The 22,956-nt window shown below is 52.3% G+C and overlaps 1 protein-coding gene across 1 annotated transcript in view; it reads left to right on the top strand.

The window, feature by feature from the left end:
• KRI1 (KRI1 homolog) overlaps positions 1-22,956 on the top strand; it is a 96,518-nt gene that overhangs the window by 6,100 nt on the left and 67,462 nt on the right. The window contains exons 6-7 of the mRNA XM_078882768.1: positions 12,847-12,896; positions 14,649-14,796. Coding sequence (XP_078738894.1) covers positions 12,847-12,896; positions 14,649-14,796 — 198 coding nt within the window. The remainder of the gene's footprint in view (positions 1-12,846; positions 12,897-14,648; positions 14,797-22,956) is intronic.

Below are 22,956 nucleotides of genomic sequence, written 5' to 3' on the forward strand. Positions count from 1 at the left end.
CTGTGTTCACGATGGTCGTATCACTGTGTTCACGATGGCCGTGTCACTGTGTTCACGATGGCCGTGTCACTGTGTTCATGATGGCCGTGTCACTGTGTTCATCATGGCCGTGTCACTGTGTTCACGATGGTCGTGTCATTGTGTTCACGATGGCCGTGTCACTGTGTTCACGATGGCCGTGTCACTGTGTTCATGATGGCCGTGTCACTGTGTTCATCATGGCCGTGTCACTGTGTTCACGATGGCCGTGTCACTGTGTTCACGATGGCCGTGTCACTGTGTTCATGATGGCCGTGTCACTGTGTTCATGATGGCCGTGTCACTGTGTTCATCATGGCCGTGTCATTGTGTTCACGATGGTCGTGTCATTGTGTTCATGATGGCCGTGTCATTGTGTTCACGATGGTCGTGTCATTGTGTTCACGATGGCCGTGTCACTGTGTTCATCATGGCCGTGTCATTGTGTTCACGATGGCCGTGTCACTGTGTTCACGATGGTCGTGTCATTGTGTTCACGATGGCCGTGTCAATGTGTTCACGATGGTCGTGTCACTGTGTTCATGATGGCCGTGTCATTGTGTTCACGATGGTCGTGTCATTGTGTTCACGATGGCCGTGTCACTGTGTTCATCATGGCCGTGTCACTGTGTTCACGATGGCCGTGTCACTGTGTTCACGGTGGTCGTGTCATTGTGTTCACGATGGCCGTGTCACTGTGTTCACGATGGTCGTGTCATTGTGTTCATGATGGCCGTGTCATTGTGTTCACGATGGTCGTGTCACTGTGTTCACGATGGCCGTGTCGCTGTGTTCACGATGGCCGTGTCACTGTGTTCATCATGGTCGTGTCATTGTGTTCATCATGGCCGTGTCACTGTGTTCACGATGGCCGTGTCATTGTGTTCATCATGGCCGTGTCACTGTGTTCACGATGGTCGTGTTATTGTGTTCACGATGGCCGTGTCATTGTGTTCACGATGGCCGTGTCATTGTGTTCACGATGGTCGTGTCATTGTGTTCACGATGGCCGTGTCATTGTGTTCATCATGGCCGTGTCACTGTGTTCACGATGGCCGTGTCATTGTGTTCACGATGGCTGTGTCATTGTGTTCACGATGGCCGTGTCACTGTGTTCATCATGGCCGTGTCATTGTGTTCATCATGGTCGTGTCATTGTATTCATCATGGTCGTGTCATTGTGTTCACGATGGCCGTGTCACTGTGTTCATCATGGTCGTGTCATTGTGTTCATCATGGCCGTGTCACTGTGTTCACAATGGCCGTGTCATTGTGTTCATCATGGCCGTGTCACTGTGTTCACGATGGTCGTGTCATTGTGTTCACGATGGCCGTGTCATTGTGTTCACGATGGCCGTGTCATTGTGTTCACGATGGCCGTGTCATTGTGTTCACGATGGCCGTGTCATTGTGTTCATCATGGCCGTGTCACTGTGTTCACGATGGCCGTGTCATTGTGTTCACGATGGCCATGTCATTGTGTTCACGATGGCCGTGTCATTGTGTTCACGATGGCCGTGTCACTGTGTTCATCATGGCCGTGTCATTGTGTTCATCATGGTCGTGTCATTGTATTCATCATGGTCGTGTCATTGTGTTCACGATGGCCGTGTCACTGTTCATCATGGCCGTGTCATCGTGTTCATCATGGTCGTGTCACTGTGTTTACGATGGCCGTGTCATTGTGTTCATCATGGTCGTGTCACTGTGTTCACGATGGCCATGTCACTGTGTTCATCATGGCCGTGTCATTGTGTTCATCATGGCCGTGTCACTGTGTTCACGATGGCCGTGTCACTGTGTTCATCATGGCCGTGTCACTGTGTTCATCATGGTCGTGTCATTGTGTTCACGATGGCCGTGTCATTGTGTTCATCATGGCCGTGTCATTGTGTTCATCATGGCCGTGTCACTGTGTTCACGATGGCCGTGTCACTGTGTTCATCATGGTCGTGTCATTGTGTTCATCATGGCCGTGTCACTGTGTTCACGATGGCCGTGTCATTGTGTTCATCATGGTCGTGTCACTGTGTTCAAGATGGCCGTGTCACTGTGTTCATCATGGTCGTGTCATTGTGTTCATTATGGCCGTGTCACTGTGTTCACGATGGCCGTGTCATTGTGTTCATCATGGCCGTGTCATTGTGTTCATCATGGTCGTGTCATTGTGTTCATCATGGCCGTGTCACTGTGTTCATCATGGCCGTGTCATTGTGTTCATCATGGTCGTGTCATTGTGTTCATCATGGCCGTGTCACTGTGTTCACGATGGCCGTGTCATTGTGTTCATCATGGCCGTGTCACTGTTCACAATGGTCGTGTCATTGTGTTCATCATGGCCGTGTCACTGTGTTCACGATGGCCGTGTCATTGTGTTCATCATGGCCGTGTCACTGTGTTCACGATGGTCGTGTCATTGTGTTCACGATGGCCGTGTCATTGTGTTCACGATGGCCGTGTCATTGTGTTCACGATGGTCGTGTCATTGTGTTCACGATGGCCGTGTCATTGTGTTCATCATGGCCGTGTCACTGTGTTCACGATGGCCATTTCATTGTGTTCACGATGGCCGTGTCATTGTGTTCACGATGGCCGTGTCACTGTGTTCATCATGGTCGTGTCATTGTGTTCATCATGGCCGTGTCACTGTTCACGATGGCCGTGTCATTGTGTTCATCATGGCCGTGTCACTGTGTTCACGATGGTCGTGTCATTGTGTTCACGATGGCCGTGTCATTGTGTTCACGATGGCCATGTCATTGTGTTCACGATGGCCGTGTCATTGTGTTCACGATGGCCGTGTCATTGTGTTCATCATGGCCGTGTCACTGTGTTCACGATGGCCGTGTCATTGTGTTCACGATGGCCATGTCATTGTGTTCACGATGGCCGTGTCATTGTGTTCACGATGGCCGTGTCACTGTGTTCATCATGGCCGTGTCATTGTGTTCATCATGGTCGTGTCATTGTATTCATCATGGTCGTGTCATTGTGTTCACGATGGCCGTGTCACTGTGTTCATCATGGCCGTGTCATCGTGTTCATCATGGTCGTGTCACTGTGTTTACGATGGCCGTGTCATTGTGTTCATCATGGTCGTGTCAGTGTGTTCACGATGGCCATGTCACTGTGTTCATCATGGCCGTGTCATTGTGTTCATCATGGCCGTGTCACTGTGTTCACGATGGCCGTGTCACTGTGTTCATCATGGCCGTGTCACTGTGTTCATCATGGTCGTGTCATTGTGTTCACGATGGCCGTGTCATTGTGTTCATCATGGCCGTGTCATTGTGTTCATCATGGCCGTGTCACTGTGTTCACGATGGCCGTGTCACTGTGTTCATCATGGTCGTGTCATTGTGTTCATCATGGCCGTGTCACTGTGTTCACGATGGCCGTGTCATTGTGTTCATCATGGTCGTGTCACTGTGTTCAAGATGGCCGTGTCACTGTGTTCATCATGGTCGTGTCATTGTGTTCATTATGGCCGTGTCACTGTGTTCACGATGGCCGTGTCATTGTGTTCATCATGGCCGTGTCATTGTGTTCATCATGGTCGTGTCATTGTGTTCATCATGGCCGTGTCACTGTTCATCATGGCCGTGTCATTGTGTTCATCATGGTCGTGTCATTGTGTTCATCATGGCCGTGTCACTGTGTTCACGATGGCCGTGTCATTGTGTTCATCATGGCCGTGTCACTGTTCACAATGGTCGTGTCATTGTGTTCATCATGGCCGTGTCACTGTGTTCACGATGGCCGTGTCACTGTGTTCACGATGGCCGTGTCACTATGTTCATGATGGCCGTGTCACTGTGTTCACGATGGCCGTGTCACTATGTTCATTATGGCCGTGTCACTGTGTTCACGATGGTCGTGTCATTGTGTTCATCATGGCCGTGTCATTGTGTTCATCATGGCCGTGTCACTGTGTTCACGATGGCCGTGTCATTGTGTTCACGATGGCCGTGTCACTGTGTTCACGATGGCCGTGTCATTGTGTTCACGATGGCCGTGTCATAGTGTTCATCATGGCCGTGTCACTGTGTTCACGATGGCCGTGTCACTATGTTCATCATGGCCGTGTCACTGTTTTCACGATGGTCGTGTCATTGTGTTCATCATGGCCGTGTCATTGTGTTCACAATGGCCGTGTCACTGTGTTCATGATGGCCGTGTCACTGTGTTCACGATGGTCGTGTCACTGTGTTCACGATGGCGTGTCACTGTGTTCACGATGGCCGTGTCATTGTGTTCACGATGGCCATGTCACTGTGTTCACGTTGGCCGTGTCACTGTGTTCATCATGGTCGTGTCATTGTGTTCAAGATGGCCGTGTCACTGTGTTCATGATGGCCATGTCATTGTGTTCACGATGGCCATGTCACTGTGTTCATGATGGCCGTGTCACTGTGTTCATGATGGCCGTGTCACTGTGTTCACGATGGCCATGTCATTGTGTTCACAATGGCAGTGTCACTGTGTTCATGATGGCCGTGTCACTGTGTTCATCATGGTCGTGTCATTGTGTTCACGATGGTCGTGTCATTGTGTTCATCATGGTCGTGTCATTGTGTTCACGATGGCCATGTCACTGTGTTCACGATGGCCGTGTCATTGTGTTCACGATGGCCGTGTCACTGTGTTCACGATGGCCGTGTCATTGTGTTCACGATGGCCGTGTCATTGTGTTCACGATGGCCATGTCATTGTGTTCACGATGGTCGTGTCATTGTGTTCACGATGGCCGTGTCACTGTGTTCACGATGGCCATGTCATTGTGTTCACGATGGCCATGTCACTGTGTTCATGATGGCCGTGTCACTGTGTTCATGATGGCCGTGTCACTGTGTTCACGATGGCCATGTCATTGTGTTCACGATGGCCATGTCACTGTGTTCACGATGGCCATGTCACTGTGTTCATGATGGCCGTGTCACTGTGTTCACGATGGCCGCGTCACTGTGTTCACGATGGCCGTGTCACTGTGTTCACGATGGCCATGTCATTGTGTTCACAATGGCCGTGTCACTGTGTTCATGATGGCCGTGTCACTGTGTTCATCATGGTCGTGTCATTGTGTTCACGATGGCCGTGTCACTGTGTTCATGATGGCCGTGTCACTGTGTTCACGATGGCCGTGTCACTATGTTCATCATGGCCGTGTCACTGTTTTCACGATGGTCGTGTCATTGTGTTCATCATGGCTGTGTCATTGTGTTCACAATGGCCGTGTCACTGTGTTCATGATGGCCGTGTCACTGTGTTCACGATGGTCGTGTCACTGTGTTCACGATGGCGTGTCACTGTGTTCACGATGGCCGTGTCATTGTGTTCACGATGGCCATGTCACTGTGTTCACGATGGCCGTGTCACTGTGTTCGTCATGGTCGTGTCATTGTGTTCAAGATGGCCGTGTCACTGTGTTCATGATGGCCATGTCATTGTGTTCACGATGGCCATGTCACTGTGTTCATGATGGCCGTGTCACTGTGTTCATGATGGCCGTGTCACTGTGTTCACGATGGCCGTGTCACTGTGTTCACGATGGCCATGTCATTGTGTTCACAATGGCAGTGTCACTGTGTTCATGATGGCCGTGTCACTGTGTTCATCATGGTCGTGTCATTGTGTTCACGATGGTCGTGTCATTGTGTTCACGATGGCCGTGTCACTGTGTTCACGATGGCCGTGTCACTGTGTTCACGATGGCCATGTCATTGTGTTCACAATGGCAGTGTCACTGTGTTCATGATGGCCGTGTCACTGTGTTCATCATGGTCGTGTCATTGTGTTCACGATGGTCGTGTCACTGTGTTCACGATGGCCGTGTCATTGTGTTCACGATGGCCGTGTCATTGTGTTCATCATGGTCGTGTCATTGTGTTCACGATGGTCGTGTCATTGTGTTCATCATGGCCGTGTCATTGTGTTCATCATGGCCGTGTCATTGTGTTCACGATGGCCGTGTCACTGTGTTCATGATGGCCGTGTCACTGTGTTCACGATGGTCGTGTCACTGTGTTCACGATGGTCGTGTCATTGTGTTCACGATGGCCGTGTCATTGTGTTCACGATGGCATGTCACTGTGTTCACGATGGCCGTGTCACTGTGTTCATCATGGTCGTGTCATTGTGTTCACGATGGCCGTGTCACTGTGTTCACGATGGCCGTGTCATTGTGTTCATGATGGCCGTGTCACTGTGTTCATGATGGCCGTGTCACTGTGTTCATGATGGCCGTGTCACTGTGTTCACGATGGCCGTGTCACTGTGTTCACGATGGCCGTGTCACTGTGTTCACGATGGCCATGTCATTGTGTTCACAATGGCCGTGTCACTGTGTTCATGATGGCCGTGTCACTGTGTTCATCATGGTCGTGTCATTGTGTTCACGATGGTCGTGTCATTGTGTTCATCATGGTCGTGTCATTGTGTTCACGATGGCCATGTCACTGTGTTCACGATGGCCGTGTCATTGTGTTCACGATGGCCGTGTCATTGTGTTCATCATGGTCGTGTCATTGTGTTCACGATGGTCGTGTCATTGTGTTCATCATGGCCGTGTCATTGTGTTCATCATGGCCGTGTCATTGTGTTCACGATGGCCGTGTCATTGTGTTCACGATGGCCGTGTCATTGTGTTCATCATGGTCGTGTCATTGTGTTCACGATGGTCGTGTCATTGTGTTCATCATGGCCGTGTCATTGTGTTCATCATGGCCGTGTCATTGTGTTCACGATGGCCGTGTCACTGTGTTCATGATGGCCGTGTCACTGTGTTCACGATGGTCGTGTCACTGTGTTCACGATGGTCGTGTCATTGTGTTCACGATGGCCGTGTCATTGTGTTCACGATGGCATGTCACTGTGTTCACGATGGCCGTGTCACTGTGTTCATCATGGTCGTGTCATTGTGTTCACGATGGCCGTGTCACTGTGTTCACGATGGCCGTGTCATTGTGTTCATGATGGCCGTGTCACTGTGTTCATGATGGCCGTGTCACTGTGTTCACGATGGCCGTGTCACTGTGTTCACGATGGCCATGTCATTGTGTTCACAATGGCCGTGTCACTGTGTTCATGATGGCCGTGTCACTGTGTTCATCATGGTCGTGTCATTGTGTTCACGATGGTCGTGTCATTGTGTTCATCATGGTCGTGTCATTGTGTTCACGATGGCCATGTCACTGTGTTCACGATGGCCGTGTCATTGTGTTCACGATGGCCGTGTCATTGTGTTCATCATGGTCGTTTCATTGTGTTCACGATGGTCGTGTCATTGTGTTCATCATGGCCGTGTCATTGTGTTCATCATGGCCGTGTCATTGTGTTCACGATGGCCGTGTCACTGTGTTCATGATGGCCGTGTCACTGTTCACGATGGTCGTGTCACTGTGTTCACGATGGCCGTGTCATTGTGTTCACGATGGCCGTGTCATTGTGTTCACGATGGCCATGTCACTGTGTTCACGATGGCGGTGTCACTGTTCATCATGGTCGTGTCATTGTGTTCACGATGGCCGTGTCACTGTGTTCACGATGGCCATGTCACTGTGTTCATCATGGTCGCGTCATTGTGTTCACGATGGTCGTGTCATTGTGTTCACGATGGCCGTGTCATTGTGTTCACGATGGCCGTGTCATTGTGTTCATCATGGTCGTGTCATTGTGTTCACGATGGCCGTGTCACTGTGTTCATCATGGTCGTGTCATTGTGTTCACGATGGCCATGTCACTGTGTTCACGATGGCCGTGTCATTGTGTTCACGATGGCCGTGTCATTGTGTTCATCATGGTCGTGTCATTGTGTTCACGATGGCCGTGTCACTGTGTTCACGATGGCTGTGTTCATCATGGTCGTGTCACTGTGTTCACGATGGCCATGTCATTGTGTTCACGATGGCCGTGTCACTGTGTTCACGATGGCCGTGTCACTGTGTTCACGATGGCCGTGTCACTGTGTTCACGATGGCCGTGTCACTGTGTTCACGATGGCCGTGTCACTGTGTTCACGATGGCCGTGTCACTGTGTTCACGATGGCCGTGTCACTGTGTTCACGATGGCCGTGTCACTGTGTTCACGATGGCCGTGTCACTGTGTTCACGATGGCCGTGTCATTGTGTTCACGATGGCCGTGTCACTGTGTTCATGATGGCCATGTCATTGTGTTCACGATGGCCTTGTCACTGTGTTCATAATGGCCGTGTCATTGTGTTCACGATGGCCGTGTCACTGTGTTCATGATGGCCGTGTCATTGTGTTCACGATGGCCGTGTCACTGTGTTCATGATGGCCGTGTCATTGTGTTCACGATGGCCGTGTCATTGTGTTCACGATGGCCGTGTCATTGTGTTCACGATGGCCGTGTCATTGTGTTCACGATGGCCGTGTCACTGTGTTCATGATGGCCGTGTCACTGTGTTCACGATGGCTGTGTCACTGTGTTCACGATGGCCGTGTCATTGTGTTCACGATGGCCGTGTCACTGTTCATGATGGCCGTGTCACTGTGTTCACGATGGCCGTGTCACTGTGTTCACGATGGCCGTGTCATTGTGTTCACGATGGCCGTGTCGTTGTGTTCATCATGGTCGTGTCATTGTGTTCACGATGGCCGTGTCACTGTGTTCACGATGGCCGTGTCATTGTGTTCACGATGGCCATGTCACTGTGTTCACGATGGCCGTGTCACTGTGTTCATCATGGTCGTGTCATTGTGTTCACGATGGCCGTGTCACTGTGTTCACGATGGCCGTGTCACTGTGTTCATCATGGTCGCGTCATTGTGTTCACGATGGTCGTGTCATTGTGTTCATCATGGTCGTGTCATTGTGTTCACGATGGCCATGTCACTGTGTTCACGATGGCCGTGTCATTGTGTTCATGATGGCCGTGTCACTGTGTTCACGATGGTCGTGTCACTGTGTTCATGATGGCCGTGTCACTGTGTTCACGATGGTCGTGTCACTGTGTTCACGATGGCCGTGTCACTGTGTTCACGATGGTCGTGTCACTGTGTTCATGATGGCCGTGTCACTGTGTTCACGATGGCCGTGTCACTGTGTTCATGATGGCCGTGTCACTGTGTTCACGATGGCCGTGTCACTGTGTTCACGATGGCCGTGTCATTGTGTTCACGATGGCCGTGTCACTGTGTTCATGATGGCCATGTCATTGTGTTCACGATGGCCGTGTCACTGTGTTCACGATGGCCATGTCACTGTGTTCACGATGGCCGTGTCACTGTGTTCATGATGGTCGTGTCACTGTGTTCACGATGGCCGTGTCATTGTGTTCACGATGGCCGTGTCATTGTGTTCACGATGGCCATGTCACTGTGTTCACGATGGCCGTGTCACTGTGTTCATGATGGTCGTTTCATTGTGTTCACGATGGCCGTGTCACTGTGTTCATGATGGTCGTGTCATTGTGTTCACGATGGCCGTGTCGTTGTGTTCATCATGGTCGTGTCACTGTGTTCACGATGGCCGTGTCACTGTGTTCACGATGGCCGTGTCACTGTGTTCATCATGGTCGTGTCATTGTGTTCACGATGGCCGTGTCACTGTGTTCACGATGGCCGTGTCACTGTGTTCATCATGGTCGTGTCATTGTGTTCACGATGGTCGTGTCACTGTGTTCATCATGGTCGTGTCATTGTGTTCACGATGGTCGTGTCATTGTGTTCATCATGGTCGTGTCATTGTGTTCACGATGGCCATGTCACTGTGTTCACGATGGCCGTGTCATTGTGTTTACGATGGCCGTGTCATTGTGTTCATCATGGTCGTGTCATTGTGTTCACGATGGCCGTGTCACTGTGTTCACGATGGCCGTGTCACTGTGTTCATCATGGTCGTGTCACTGTGTTCACGATGGCCATGTCATTGTGTTCACGATGGCCGTGTCATTGTGTTCACGATGGCCGTGTCACTGTGTTCACGATGGCCGTGTCACTGTGTTCACGATGGCCGTGTCACTGTGTTCACGATGGCCGTGTCACTGTGTTCACGATGGCCGTGTCACTGTGTTCACGATGACCGTGTCACTGTGTTCACGATGGCCGTGTCACTGTGTTCACGATGGCCGTGTCACTGTGTTCACGATGGCCGTGTCATTGTGTTCACGATGGCCGTGTCACTGTGTTCATGATGGCCATGTCATTGTGTTCACGATGGCCGTGTCACTGTGTTCATGATGGCCATGTCATTGTGTTCACGATGGCCGTGTCACTGTGTTCATGATGGCCGTGTCATTGTGTTCACGATGGCCGTGTCACTGTGTTCACGATGGCCGTGTCATTGTGTTCACGATGGCCGTGTCACTGTGTTCATGATGGCCATGTCATTGTGTTCACGATGGCCGTGTCACTGTGTTCATGATGGCCATGTCATTGTGTTCACGATGGCCGTGTCACTGTGTTCATGATGGCCGTGTCACTGTGTTCACGATGGCCGTGTCACTGTGTTCACGATGGCCGTGTCATTGTGTTCACGATGGCCGTGTCGTTGTGTTCATCATGGTCGTGTCATTGTGTTCACGATGGCCGTGTCACTGTGTTCACGATGGCCGTGTCATTGTGTTCACGATGGCCATGTCACTGTGTTCACGATGGCCGTGTCACTGTGTTCATCATGGTCGTGTCATTGTGTTCACGATGGCCGTGTCACTGTGTTCACGATGGCCGTGTCACTGTGTTCATCATGGTCGCGTCATTGTGTTCACGATGGTCGTGTCATTGTGTTCATCATGGTCGTGTCATTGTGTTCACGATGGCCATGTCACTGTGTTCACGATGGCCGTGTCATTGTGTTCATGATGGCCGTGTCACTGTGTTCACGATGGTCGTGTCACTGTGTTCATGATGGCCGTGTCACTGTGTTCACGATGGTCGTGTCACTGTGTTCACGATGGCCGTGTCACTGTGTTCACGATGGTCGTGTCACTGTGTTCATGATGGCCGTGTCACTGTGTTCACGATGGCCGTGTCACTGTGTTCATGATGGCCGTGTCACTGTGTTCACGATGGCCGTGTCACTGTGTTCACGATGGCCGTGTCATTGTGTTCACGATGGCCGTGTCACTGTGTTCATGATGGCCATGTCATTGTGTTCACGATGGCCGTGTCACTGTGTTCACGATGGCCATGTCACTGTGTTCACGATGGCCGTGTCACTGTGTTCATGATGGTCGTGTCACTGTGTTCACGATGGCCGTGTCATTGTGTTCATGATGGCCGTGTCATTGTGTTCACGATGGCCATGTCACTGTGTTCACGATGGCCGTGTCACTGTGTTCATGATGGTCGTTTCATTGTGTTCACGATGGCCGTGTCACTGTGTTCATGATGGTCGTGTCATTGTGTTCACGATGGCCGTGTCGTTGTGTTCATCATGGTCGTGTCACTGTGTTCACGATGGCCGTGTCACTGTGTTCACGATGGCCGTGTCACTGTGTTCATCATGGTCGTGTCATTGTGTTCACGATGGCCGTGTCACTGTGTTCACGATGGCCGTGTCACTGTGTTCATCATGGTCGTGTCATTGTGTTCACGATGGTCGTGTCACTGTGTTCATCATGGTCGTGTCATTGTGTTCACGATGGTCGTGTCATTGTGTTCATCATGGTCGTGTCATTGTGTTCACGATGGCCATGTCACTGTGTTCACGATGGCCGTGTCATTGTGTTTACGATGGCCGTGTCATTGTGTTCATCATGGTCGTGTCATTGTGTTCACGATGGCCGTGTCACTGTGTTCACGATGGCCGTGTCACTGTGTTCATCATGGTCGTGTCACTGTGTTCACGATGGCCATGTCATTGTGTTCACGATGGCCGTGTCATTGTGTTCACGATGGCCGTGTCACTGTGTTCACGATGGCCGTGTCACTGTGTTCACGATGGCCGTGTCACTGTGTTCACGATGGCCGTGTCACTGTGTTCACGATGGCCGTGTCACTGTGTTCACGATGACCGTGTCACTGTGTTCACGATGGCCGTGTCACTGTGTTCACGATGGCCGTGTCACTGTGTTCACGATGGCCGTGTCATTGTGTTCACGATGGCCGTGTCACTGTGTTCATGATGGCCATGTCATTGTGTTCACGATGGCCGTGTCACTGTGTTCATGATGGCCATGTCATTGTGTTCACGATGGCCGTGTCACTGTGTTCATGATGGCCGTGTCATTGTGTTCACGATGGCCGTGTCACTGTGTTCACGATGGCCGTGTCATTGTGTTCATCATGGTCGTGTCATTGTGTTCACGATGGCCGGCCGTGTAACTGTGTTCACGATGGCCGTGTCACTGTGTTCACGATGGCCGTGTCACTGTGTTCATGATGTCCGTGTCACTGTTCACGATGGTCGTGTCATTGTGTTCACGATGGTCGTGTCATTGTGTTCATCATGGCCGTGTCACTGTTCACGATGGCCGTGTCACTGTGTTCACGATGGCCGTGTCACTCGTCCTGGCTCTGCCCACCCACCCCCCACGTCGTTGCTACTCGCTGACAGCACTTCCCCAGCAGTCTTGACACGTGGCTGTGTGGGCGGTGTGCTGTCCGTGTCCGTGTGTGTGTGCTGTCCGTGTGTGTGTGTGTGTGTGCTGTCCGTGTGTGTGTGTGTGTGCTGTCCGTGTGTGTGTGTGTGTGTGCTGTCCGTGTGTGTGTGTGTGTGCTGTCCGTGTGTGTGTGTGCTGTCCGTGTCCGTGTGTGTGTGCTGTCCGTGTGTGTGTGTGCTGTCCGTGTGTGTGTGTGCTGTCCGTGTCCGTGTGTGTGCTGTCCGTGTGTGCGCGTGTGTGCTGTCCCTGTGTGCGCGTGCACAGAGAAGCGCCTCGCCCACCTACATCGAGGAACAGAAGCAGCTGAAAGCCAGGTGAGCCTCCTCCCCCGCTACCCCCCCCCCCCCACAGACTCTCGTTAAACCCGCCACCACCGACACAGGCAATGAGCCATGTCTGTCACGCGAATACAACGGCGTGCCGACGCGTTTCTAGTTCAGCACATCGGAGTGTCGGAGAGTCGGGGTTCTCACGCGAATAAACACGCGTGGAAAAACGCGTGCAAAAAAAAACACGCGTAGTAAATACATCGTTATTACCATGGGAGATTGTTGCCAGCATCAAAGTATGTCAGATAGGAATAGGTTTTACCCTTTCTGGCAATTAAAACAGGTGTTAAGATGTTCAAACAGCAACCTTTTGCAACCTATTCGTATTTTTCATGCCTTGATACTGCCAAAAAGATATCCCATTTCAGTTTTTTCAGTTTCAATATTTAGGTATAGCCCTGTGAGCCATTCGGCTCTTGACTCGGGTGCAACCACAACAAACAAAAACACGAACAAGAAACATCTTCAAGTTACTAAGCGCAAACAGAAAAATCCAGGAAACAAACAGCAAAAGTCTTCGAGAAAAGCACCGCACATCAACGCTGCGTGCAAAAATCCCAGTGGGATGCAAGTCAAACAATAACAACCATAAGACAATTTAGATTAAAGTTATCAGGCTAACTCTGTACTACAACAAACAAATATGGCTAAACCAAAAGTTTTCGAAATCACCAAAATATAGCCATAAAAACAATGTAACAGTGATCATAGGAACTGTGATTGAAATTTAGCCATAAACGACATAAACAACATGTACCACCAAACTGTGCAGCCGTATCTGGCTGCATGAGTCACTCCACAACAGCAGGAGCATCAGTCGGAGTGTCGCTGCCCGACCCGAACTGGACGTGTTCTGGCACTGGTAGTGAGACACTAGTCCAGTACAGAAGGCTGTCTGGTGTAGGCCAATCAGTTTGAAAGGCAATTTAACACGTGTGAGGCTTTCGCGACCAATATTATTCATAATAAACGTTTTTGGGCTTAGATCGCGTTATTTATAAATGTGTCGTAACCCTCCAACACCCGACACGGCCAATCAGTAAAAAAGTGTCACGTTGACAAAAGACAAATAGTTCACTGCTTTAGCCCCAGTCCGGTGTGTTGAAGCGTGAAGCCACAACATTTACAATTTGAGTAGCACGACGTTTCGCTGGTAATTGCATCCAGCATCATCGGGCAATTCGCCAGAATGGTGAGGCTCTGCTCTGTCTCCCGTTCTTATATAGAGCAAGGCATAACTTATCAGAGCATGCTTGTTTGCATGTTCACTTACAGTACGTGTGGTTAATGCTCACTTGATGAAGATATCGATTTTGGTGTTAAAACAACTCCTGTTATATTGGCAGAAAGGGTGAAATCTATTCTTATTTTCCCCAAAAGTATTTTATTCACAAAACGATTCGGGTACATGCAGAGGTTATGAAAGGGGGTTAAAACCTAATCTCATTTTTCATCATTTTGGATAATGCCAAGAAAGTTATCCATAGATATCAATTCAGCCGTAAATAATAATAATAATAAAACAGGGACTCCTCTACTTACGAGCGAGGTAGGTTCCAGGTGTCTCTGTTCGTAAGTCGATTTGTTCATAAGTCGAGGAGTGCCTGTGATTGAGAGTGGACCGCAGGCCGATGAAGCCGTGCCCAGGCGTTTGCGACCGCAAGGAGGCTTGGTGCTGTTTCGGTCTCTGCTGGTGGCCGTAGCCAAAACTACCGCCGCCCCTTCCTCTTTCAACAGCTTCAAAAAGTTCATAGATGACAGCGACGACGACCACGACGACGACGACGACGCCGCCGCTGGTGGAGGTGGAGATGATGAAGAAGCAGGAGGAGGAGGAGGAGAGAGTGGATTCCTGAAGAAACGCGTCAAGAGCAAGGAGGAGAAGGTGAGAAGGTGACCGAGACTCTCGGAGCTCCGAGTCATTCCTCCCCACTCCCGTCACTCCGTCTCCTTCTCGGGCGCTCTCTGCCGCTGGTTGCCATTGCCCTGTGGTTGCCGTTGAGCTTGACCCGATGTACGTTGAACTTCTTTCGCACCGTACGTAGCCAACCATGCTCATCGGAGATGGTGAGTGGCTGTGTGAGTGGGTGAGTGACTATGTGAGTGGGTGAGTGGGTGAGTGACTGTGTGAGTGGGTGAGTGACTGAGTGGGTGAGGGGCTATTTGAGTGAGTGAGTGACTGTGTGAGTGGGTGAGTGGCTGTGTGAGTGGGTAAGTGGCTATGTGAGTGGGTGAGTGGCTGTGTGAGTGGGTGAGTGGCTATGTGAGTGGGTGAGTGGCTGTGTGAGTGGGTGAGTGGCTATGTGAGTGTGTGAGTGGCTATGTGAGTGGGTGAGTGGCTGTGTGAGTGGGTGAGTGACTATGTGAGTGGGTGAGTGGCTATGTGAGTGGGTGAGTGGCTGTGTGAGTGGGTGAGTGGCTGTGTGAGTGGGTGAGTGACTATGTGAGTGGGTGAGTGGCTATGTGAGTGGGTGAGTGACTATGTGAGTGGGTGAGTGACTATGTGAGTGGGTGAGTGGCTATGTGAGTGGGTGAGTGACTATGTGAGTGGGTGAGTGAATATGTGAGTGGGTGAGTGACTATGTGAGTGGGTGAGTGACTATGTGAGTGGGCGAGTGGCTATGTGAGTGGGTGAGTGGCTGTGTGAGTGGGCGAGTGGCTATGTGAGTGGGTGAGTGGCTATGTGAGTGGGTGAGTGACTATGTGAGTGGGTGAGTGACTATGTGAGTGGGCGAGTGGCTATGTGAGTGGGTGAGTGGCTATGTGAGTGGGTGAGTGACTATGTGAGTGGGCGAGTGGCTATGTGAGTGGGTGAGTGGCTATGTGAGTGGGTGAGTGACTATGTGAGTGGGCGAGTGGCTATGTGAGTGGGTGAGTGGCTATGTGAGTGGGTGAGTGACTATGTGAGTGGGCGAGTGGCTATGTGAGTGGGTGAGTGGCTATGTGAGTGGGTGAGTGACTATGTGAGTGGGTGAGTGGGTGAGTGACTGTGTGAGTGGGTGAGTGACTGTGTGAGTGGGTGAGGGGCTATTTGAGTGAGTGAGTGAGTGACTGTGTGAGTGGGTGAGTGGCTGTGTGAGTGTGTGAGTGGCTATGTGAGTGGGTGAGTGGCTGTGTGAGTGGGTGAGTGACTATGTGAGTGGGTGAGTGGCTATGTGAGTGGGTGAGTGACTATGTGAGTGGGTGAGTGACTATGTGAGTGGGTGAGTGGCTATGTGAGTGGGTGAGTGGCTGTGTGAGAGGGTGAGTAGCTGTGTGAGTGGGTGAGTGACTATGTGAGTGGGTGAGTGGCTATGTAAGTGGGTGAGTGACTATGTGAGTGGGTGAGTGACTATGTGAGTGGGTGAGTGACTATGTGAGTGGGTGAGTGGCTATGTGAGTGGGTGAGTGGCTGTGTAGAGGTGTAATTGTGTATGGGCGCGGATGGCTAACAAACACAAGGGGCGTGGTTAGGGCCGTACACAGAGGAGGTGCTCACACCGACGTCCGCACCTGCATCCCCCACGGGCCCCTCCCGGGGGCCGAGTACTATAAAAGGTGGTGAGCCGGAGTGCTCGGGGTCGGAGTATCAGCTTTAACCAGCGAAGACTGAAGACCAGCTAGCATAGGCCCCGAGAGCCCAGACTGACGTTCTTATAAGAGCCGGTCTGGAGACTCAGGGTGCCGGGATCCCAGCTTGACCAGGGCTGGGATAGGTAGCCTCCCCTAGCTCCGTAGTGGAGGACTTGGGCTTAGGTTAGCGGGGTTAGATGTTGTGTCTCCCTGTTAGCCGAGTAAAGGGGACGATAACCCCTTGAGTACTGTGTGTACCCGTTACTGTACACAAGTTGGTGTTAATAAATAAGTGTGCCTCCGACCCCGTCGTCAAAGCCTCCTGAATACTTACTACAGCTGTGTGAGAGGGTGAGTGGCTGTGTGAGTGGGTGAGTGACTATGTGAGTGGGTGAGTGGCTATGTGAGTGGGTGAGTGACTATGTGAGTGGGTGAGTGACTATGTGAGTGGGTGAGTGGCTATGTAAGTGGGTGAGTGACTATGTGAGTGGGTGAGTGGCTATGTGAGTGGGTGAGTGACTGTGTGAGTGGGCGAGTGGCTATGTGAGTGTGTGAGTGGCTGTGTGAGTGGGTCAGTGACTGTGTGAGTGGGCGAGTGGCTATGTGAGTGGGTGAGTGACTATGTGAGTGGGAGAGTGGCTATGTGAGTGGGTGAGTGGCTATGTGAGTGGGTGAGTGACTATGTGAGTGGGTGAGTGGCTATGTGAGTGTGTGAGTGGCTGTGTGAGTGGGTCAGTGACTGTGTGAGTGGGCGAGTGGCTATGTGAGTGGGTGAGTGACTATGTGAGTGGGCGAGTGGCTATGTGAGTGGGTGAGTGGCTATGTGAGTGGGTGAGTGACTATGTGAGTAGGCGAGTGGCTATGTGAGTGGGTGAGTGGCTGTGTGAGTGGGTGAGTGACTATGTGAGTGGGTGAGTGACTATGTGAGTGGGTGAGTGGCTATGTGAGTGGGTGAGTGACTATGTGAGTGGGTGAGTGGCTATGTGAGTGGGTGAGTGACTATGTGAGTGGGTGAGTGGCTGTGTGAGTGGGTGAGTGACTATGTGAGTGGGTGAGTGGCTATGTGAGTGGGTGAGTGACTATGTGAGTGGGTGAGTGACTATGTGAGTGGGTGAGTGGCTGTGTGAGTGGGTGAGTGACTATGTGAGTGGGTGAGTGACTATGTGAGTGGGTGAGTGGCTGTGTGAGTGGGTGAGTGACTATGTGAGTGGGTGAGTGACTATGTGAGTGGGTGAGTGACTATGTGAGTGGGTGAGTGGCTATGTGAGTGGGTGAGTGACTATGTGAGTGGGTGAGTGGCTATGTGAGTGGGTGAGTGACTATGTGAGTGGGTGAGTGGCTATGTGAGTGGGTGAGTGACTATGTGAGTGGGTGAGTGACTATGTGAGTGGGTGAGTGGCTATGTGAGTGGGTGAGTGACTATGTGAGTGGGTGAGTGACTATGTGAGTACGTGTGTTTGTTGAACTTTTTTCTCACCGTACGTAGCCAACCGTGCTAATCGGAGGCACGGGGGGGAAGGACAACAAACTAAACAAGCAGCAGTTCTAAAGAAATGAGTTTTGTCAATCTAGATGATGATGTCAAAGTGCATTATAGCTCCCAGTGACTTCCTAACATTGTTAGGAAGAGCGTTCCAGACGGCCGCAGAAGGGCATCTGCAAGTGCCGCATGATGGTTACCCAGAAGCCGCTGTGAGGATGAGCGGAGTTTGTGGCGTGATGCTTTACGCTCCTCTACGAGATCAGCAGCAAGGCATTGTGGCTCACTTGTGGCAAGCACTTTGTGTGTGTAGAGAGCGCGACCTTGCAATGAATTCGTTCCAGAAGCCAATGCAGTTCGGCGAGCACCGGACGGACACGGTGTCGCATCTCGCTGTACCCCGTCACGACGTGTGCCAGGCAATGTGGTACACGCTGCAGCTGGCTCATGTTTTTGCCAGACGTCCCGTAGAGCAGCGAGTTGCTGTAATCGAGCCTTGCCTACGACACTGCTGCTGCACGACAACCGCGTTGGCTGTGTCACGACTCAGTAAGTGCCCGAATGTGTCGTGGTGCCCTGATATGAAACTTGCAGGACTTTGATACATTTTGCACGCGGTGATCAAATGATATATTCTGGTCGCGTGCGGTTGCTGAGGCACTTGAGATGAGGAGAAAACTGGAGTCTGGAGTCTGGAGTCTGCGATCGCTACAACTGATCCTCTCTCGCTGGTCACCGTGGTCCCTGGACGGATCTCGTGGGTGCCGCGGTGGCTAACAGATGTTAACGACCTCGCCTGGTCTGCAGGAGGTCGTGAGTTCGATCATGACAATGCCTGCTGCTGCTGCTGTATATTTGGAGTCTGCGTTTCTCTCCCCATGGTCGCGTGGATTTTTCTCCGGGTCCTCTGGTTTTTTCCCTCCACACATTGAGACTCAGCGTCACTGCGCGTTTAGAATGTGTGGCTACAGCGACACATTTCCACGTGATGAGAACGCCACTTCGTTGTGCTGTTTGTTTGTGGGCAGGATGCTTCTGAAAAAGAGTTATACAGCTCAGTGGGCTCTACCTTGTGAAATAAAATAGTTTAGTGTATGGGTCTCTGTGTCTCTGTGGGTCTCTATTGCTCTCTATGCATGTCTATGGGTCACTATGTGACCTCCTGCTAGCGGGCGTTCGACACTTCACGTGGCCTCAACGTGCACATGGCCTGGCACAAGCGTCGTGGTGACGTCACCGCCACTTAGCGGCGAATGGCGGTTGTTGATGTGTCTCTAAGAATCTCTGTGTCTGTGCGTCTATGTATCTCTATGGGTCTCTATGAGTCTCTATGCATGTCTATGGGTCACTATGTGTCTCTAAGAATCTCTATATGTCTATGTATCTCTATGGGTCTCTATGGGTCTCTATGGGTCTCTGTGCGGTTGGAGTATTTGGCTCCCGCTATAAATTTCCACACGATGATGATAAGCCGCTTCCATTGAACAGCGATCGTTTGTGGCAGCCAGCTCCCTGCCGATAGAGAGCTACTGCATAGCTCAGCAGTGGGCCGCCTGAGCTGGGAAAAAGAAAACAAAATCGTTTAAAAAGTTGAGAACGTTCAGCACCAAGTCTTGACGAGCCACAGCTTCGTTGCACTCGAGGGTACCGGCACGGCACGGCACGCTCTTGCCATCCTCCCCCTTCGTAACCCCACCAGACCTCACTCTCACTATCATCACCCTCCCCAACCTCGCCCTTCCCAACCTCGCCCTTCCCTCTCACTATCATCACCCTCCCCAACCTCGCCCTTCCCAACCTCGCCCTTCCCTCTCACTATCATCACCCTCCCTCCCCAACCTCGCCCTTCCCAACCTCGCCCTTCCCTCTCACTATCATCACCCTCCCTCCCCAACCTCGCCCTTCCCAACCTCGCCCTTCCCTCTCACTATCATCACCCTCCCCAACCTCGCCCTTCCCAACCTCGCCCTTCCCTCTCACTATCATCACCCTCCCTCACCATCCTCGCCCTTCCCAACCTCGCCCTTCCCTCTCACTATCATCACCCTCCCTCACCATCCTCGCCCTTCCCAACCTCGCCCTTCCCTCTCACTATCATCACCCTCCCTCACCAACCTCGCCCTTCCCAACCTCGCCCTTCCCTCTCACTATCATCACTCTCCCCAACCTCGCCCTTCCCTCTCACTATCATCACCCTCCCCAACCTCGCCCTTCCCAACCTCGCCCTTCCCTCTCACTATCATCACCCTCCCTCACCATCCTCGCCCTTCCCAACCTCGCCCTTCCCTCTCACTATCATCACCCTCCCCAACCTCGCCCTTCCCAACCTCGCCCTTCCCTCTCACTATCATCACCCTCCCTCACCATCCTCGCCCTTCCCAACCTCGCCCTTCCCTCTCACTATCATCACCCTCCTTCACCATCCTCGCCCTTCCCAACCTCGCCCTTCCCTCTCACTATCATCACCCTCCCCAACCTCGCCCTTCCCAACCTCGCCCTTCCCTCTCACTATCATCACCCTCCCTCACCATCCTCGCCCTTCCCAACCTCGCCCTTTCCTCTCACTATCATCACCCTCCCTCACCAACCTCGCCCTTCCCAACCTCGCCCTTCCCTCTCACTATCATCACCCTCCCCAACCTCGCCCTTCCCAACCTCGCCCTTCCCTCTCACTATCATCACCCTCCCCAACCTCGCCCTTCCCAACCTCGCCCTTCCCTCTCACTATCATCACCCTCCCTCACCATCCTCGCCCTTCCCAACCTCGCCCTTCCCTCTCACTATCATCACCCTCCCTCCCCAACCTCGCCCTTCCCAACCTCGCCCTTCCCTCTCACTATCATCACCCTCACCATCCTCGCCCTTCCCAACCTCGCCCTTCCCTCTCACTATCATCACCCTCCCTCACCAACCTCGCCCTTCCCAACCTCGCCCTTCCCTCTCACTATCATCACCCTCCCCAACCTCGCCCTTCCCAACCTCGCCCTTCCCTCTCACTATCATCACCCTCCCTCCCCAACCTCGCCCTTCCCAACCTCGCCCTTCCCTCTCACTATCATCACCCTCCCCAACCTCGCCCTTCCCAACCTCGCCCTTCCCTCTCACTATCATCACCCTCCCCAACCTCGCCCTTCCCAACCTCGCCCTTCCCTCTCACTATCATCACCCTCCCCAACCTCGCCCTTCCCAACCTCGCCCTTCCCTCTCACTATCATCACCCTCCCCAACCTCGCCCTTCCCAACCTCGCCCTTCCCTCTCACTATCATCACCCTCCCTCCCCAACCTCGCCCTTCCCAACCTCGCCCTTCCCTCTCACTATCATCACCCTCCCCAACCTCGCCCTTCCCAACCTCGCCCTTCCCTCTCACTATCATCACCCTCCCCAACCTCGCCCTTCCCAACCTCGCCCTTCCCTCTCACTATCATCACCCTCCCCAACCTCGCCCTTCCCAACCTCGCCCTTCCCTCTCACTATCATCACCCTCCCCAATCTCGCCCTTCCCAACCTCGCCCTTCCCTCTCACTATCATCACCCTCCCTCCCCAACCTCGCCCTTCCCAACCTCGCCCTTCCCTCTCACTATCATCACCCTCCCTCCCCAACCTCGCCCTTCCCAACCTCGCCCTTCCCTCTCACTATCATCACCCTCCCCAACCTCGCCCTTCCCAACCTCGCCCTTCCCTCTCACTATCATCACCCTCCCCAACCTCGCCCTTCCCAACCTCGCCCTTCCCTCTCACTATCATCACCCTCCCCAACCTTGCCCTTCCCAACCTCGCCCTTCCCTCTCACTATCATCACCCTCCCTCACCAACCTCGCCCTTCCCAACCTCGCCCTTCCCTCTCACTATCATCACCCTCCCTCACCATCCCTTCCCCTCCCCAACACTCAAACCTCGTCCCTTTTCCCCATCAGCCACTACTTATGTATACCATTTATAATTCTTGCAAAACGATTCGACAGAGGCACTTTTTAGAAATCCTACATAAGAGATGAGATATCGTGGAGCTAATAGCGCGACGTGAACCAGGTTCATACATTGGCCTTCGTAAGGCCCTCCGTGACATCCTAGAATAGTTCCCATCGTCATTATTGAACTAAAACTAAACTGTGATAATTGTTTTTTACCCTTTTATCTGGCAACAAAAGTGACACCTTCTTTACGAGTAGGCATGTTTGTGTAGTGGTGGTATTGACGTGCGCCGACTGTGACAGTGATGGATCACGGGGCGGCGCGGGGTGCGGGGTTGGGCACGCGTTGTGGGCGTGGTGTGGACGCGTGCGCCGGGAGTGACAGATGACGAGGCGGCGCGGAGTGAGTGGTGAGGCACGATGAGATGTGGGAAAAGAGGATCGTAGCCAGCACCCGGCGATTGGTCGAATAAGTGGGTGCTCGCAGCGACGTCCGCAGGTGGGGTATAAAGGGGGACGCGCGAGAGCACTCGGGGAGAGTTACCCAGTTGAAGACCCGAAGACGGAGCTGAAGACCTAGTGAAGCCGAGTAGCTCAGTGGCGTTAGTCGCCGAGTAGCTAAGTGGATGTTGGTCATCCGAGTAGCTCAGTGGCGTTAGTCGCCGAGTAGCTAAGTGGATGTTGGTCATCCGAGTAGCTCAGTGGGCGTTAGTCGCCAAGTAGCTAAGTGGGTGTTTGTCACCCGAGTACTAAGTGGATGTTGGTCATCCGAGTAGCTCAGTGGCGTTAGTCGCCAAGTAGCTAAGAGGATGTTGGTCATCCGAGTAGCTCAGTGGGCGTTAGTCGCCAAGTAGCTAAGTGGGTGTTTGTCACCCGAGTACTAAGTGGATGTTGGTCATCCGAGTAACTCAGTGGGCGTTAGTCGCCAAGTAGCTAAGTGGGTGTTTGTCACCCGAGTACTAAGTGGATGTTGGTCATCCGAGTAACTCAGTGGGCGTTAGTCGCCAAGTAGCGAAGTGGGTGTTTGTCACCCGAGATACAAAGTAGGTGTTAGTCACCTGTAACCAAGTTTGATAAAATAAAGAGTGTGTTACCCGTG

This window comes from Lampetra fluviatilis, chromosome 67, assembly GCF_964198595.1.
Source record: "Lampetra fluviatilis chromosome 67, kcLamFluv1.1, whole genome shotgun sequence".
NCBI classification, from domain to species: domain Eukaryota; kingdom Metazoa; phylum Chordata; class Hyperoartia; order Petromyzontiformes; family Petromyzontidae; genus Lampetra; species Lampetra fluviatilis.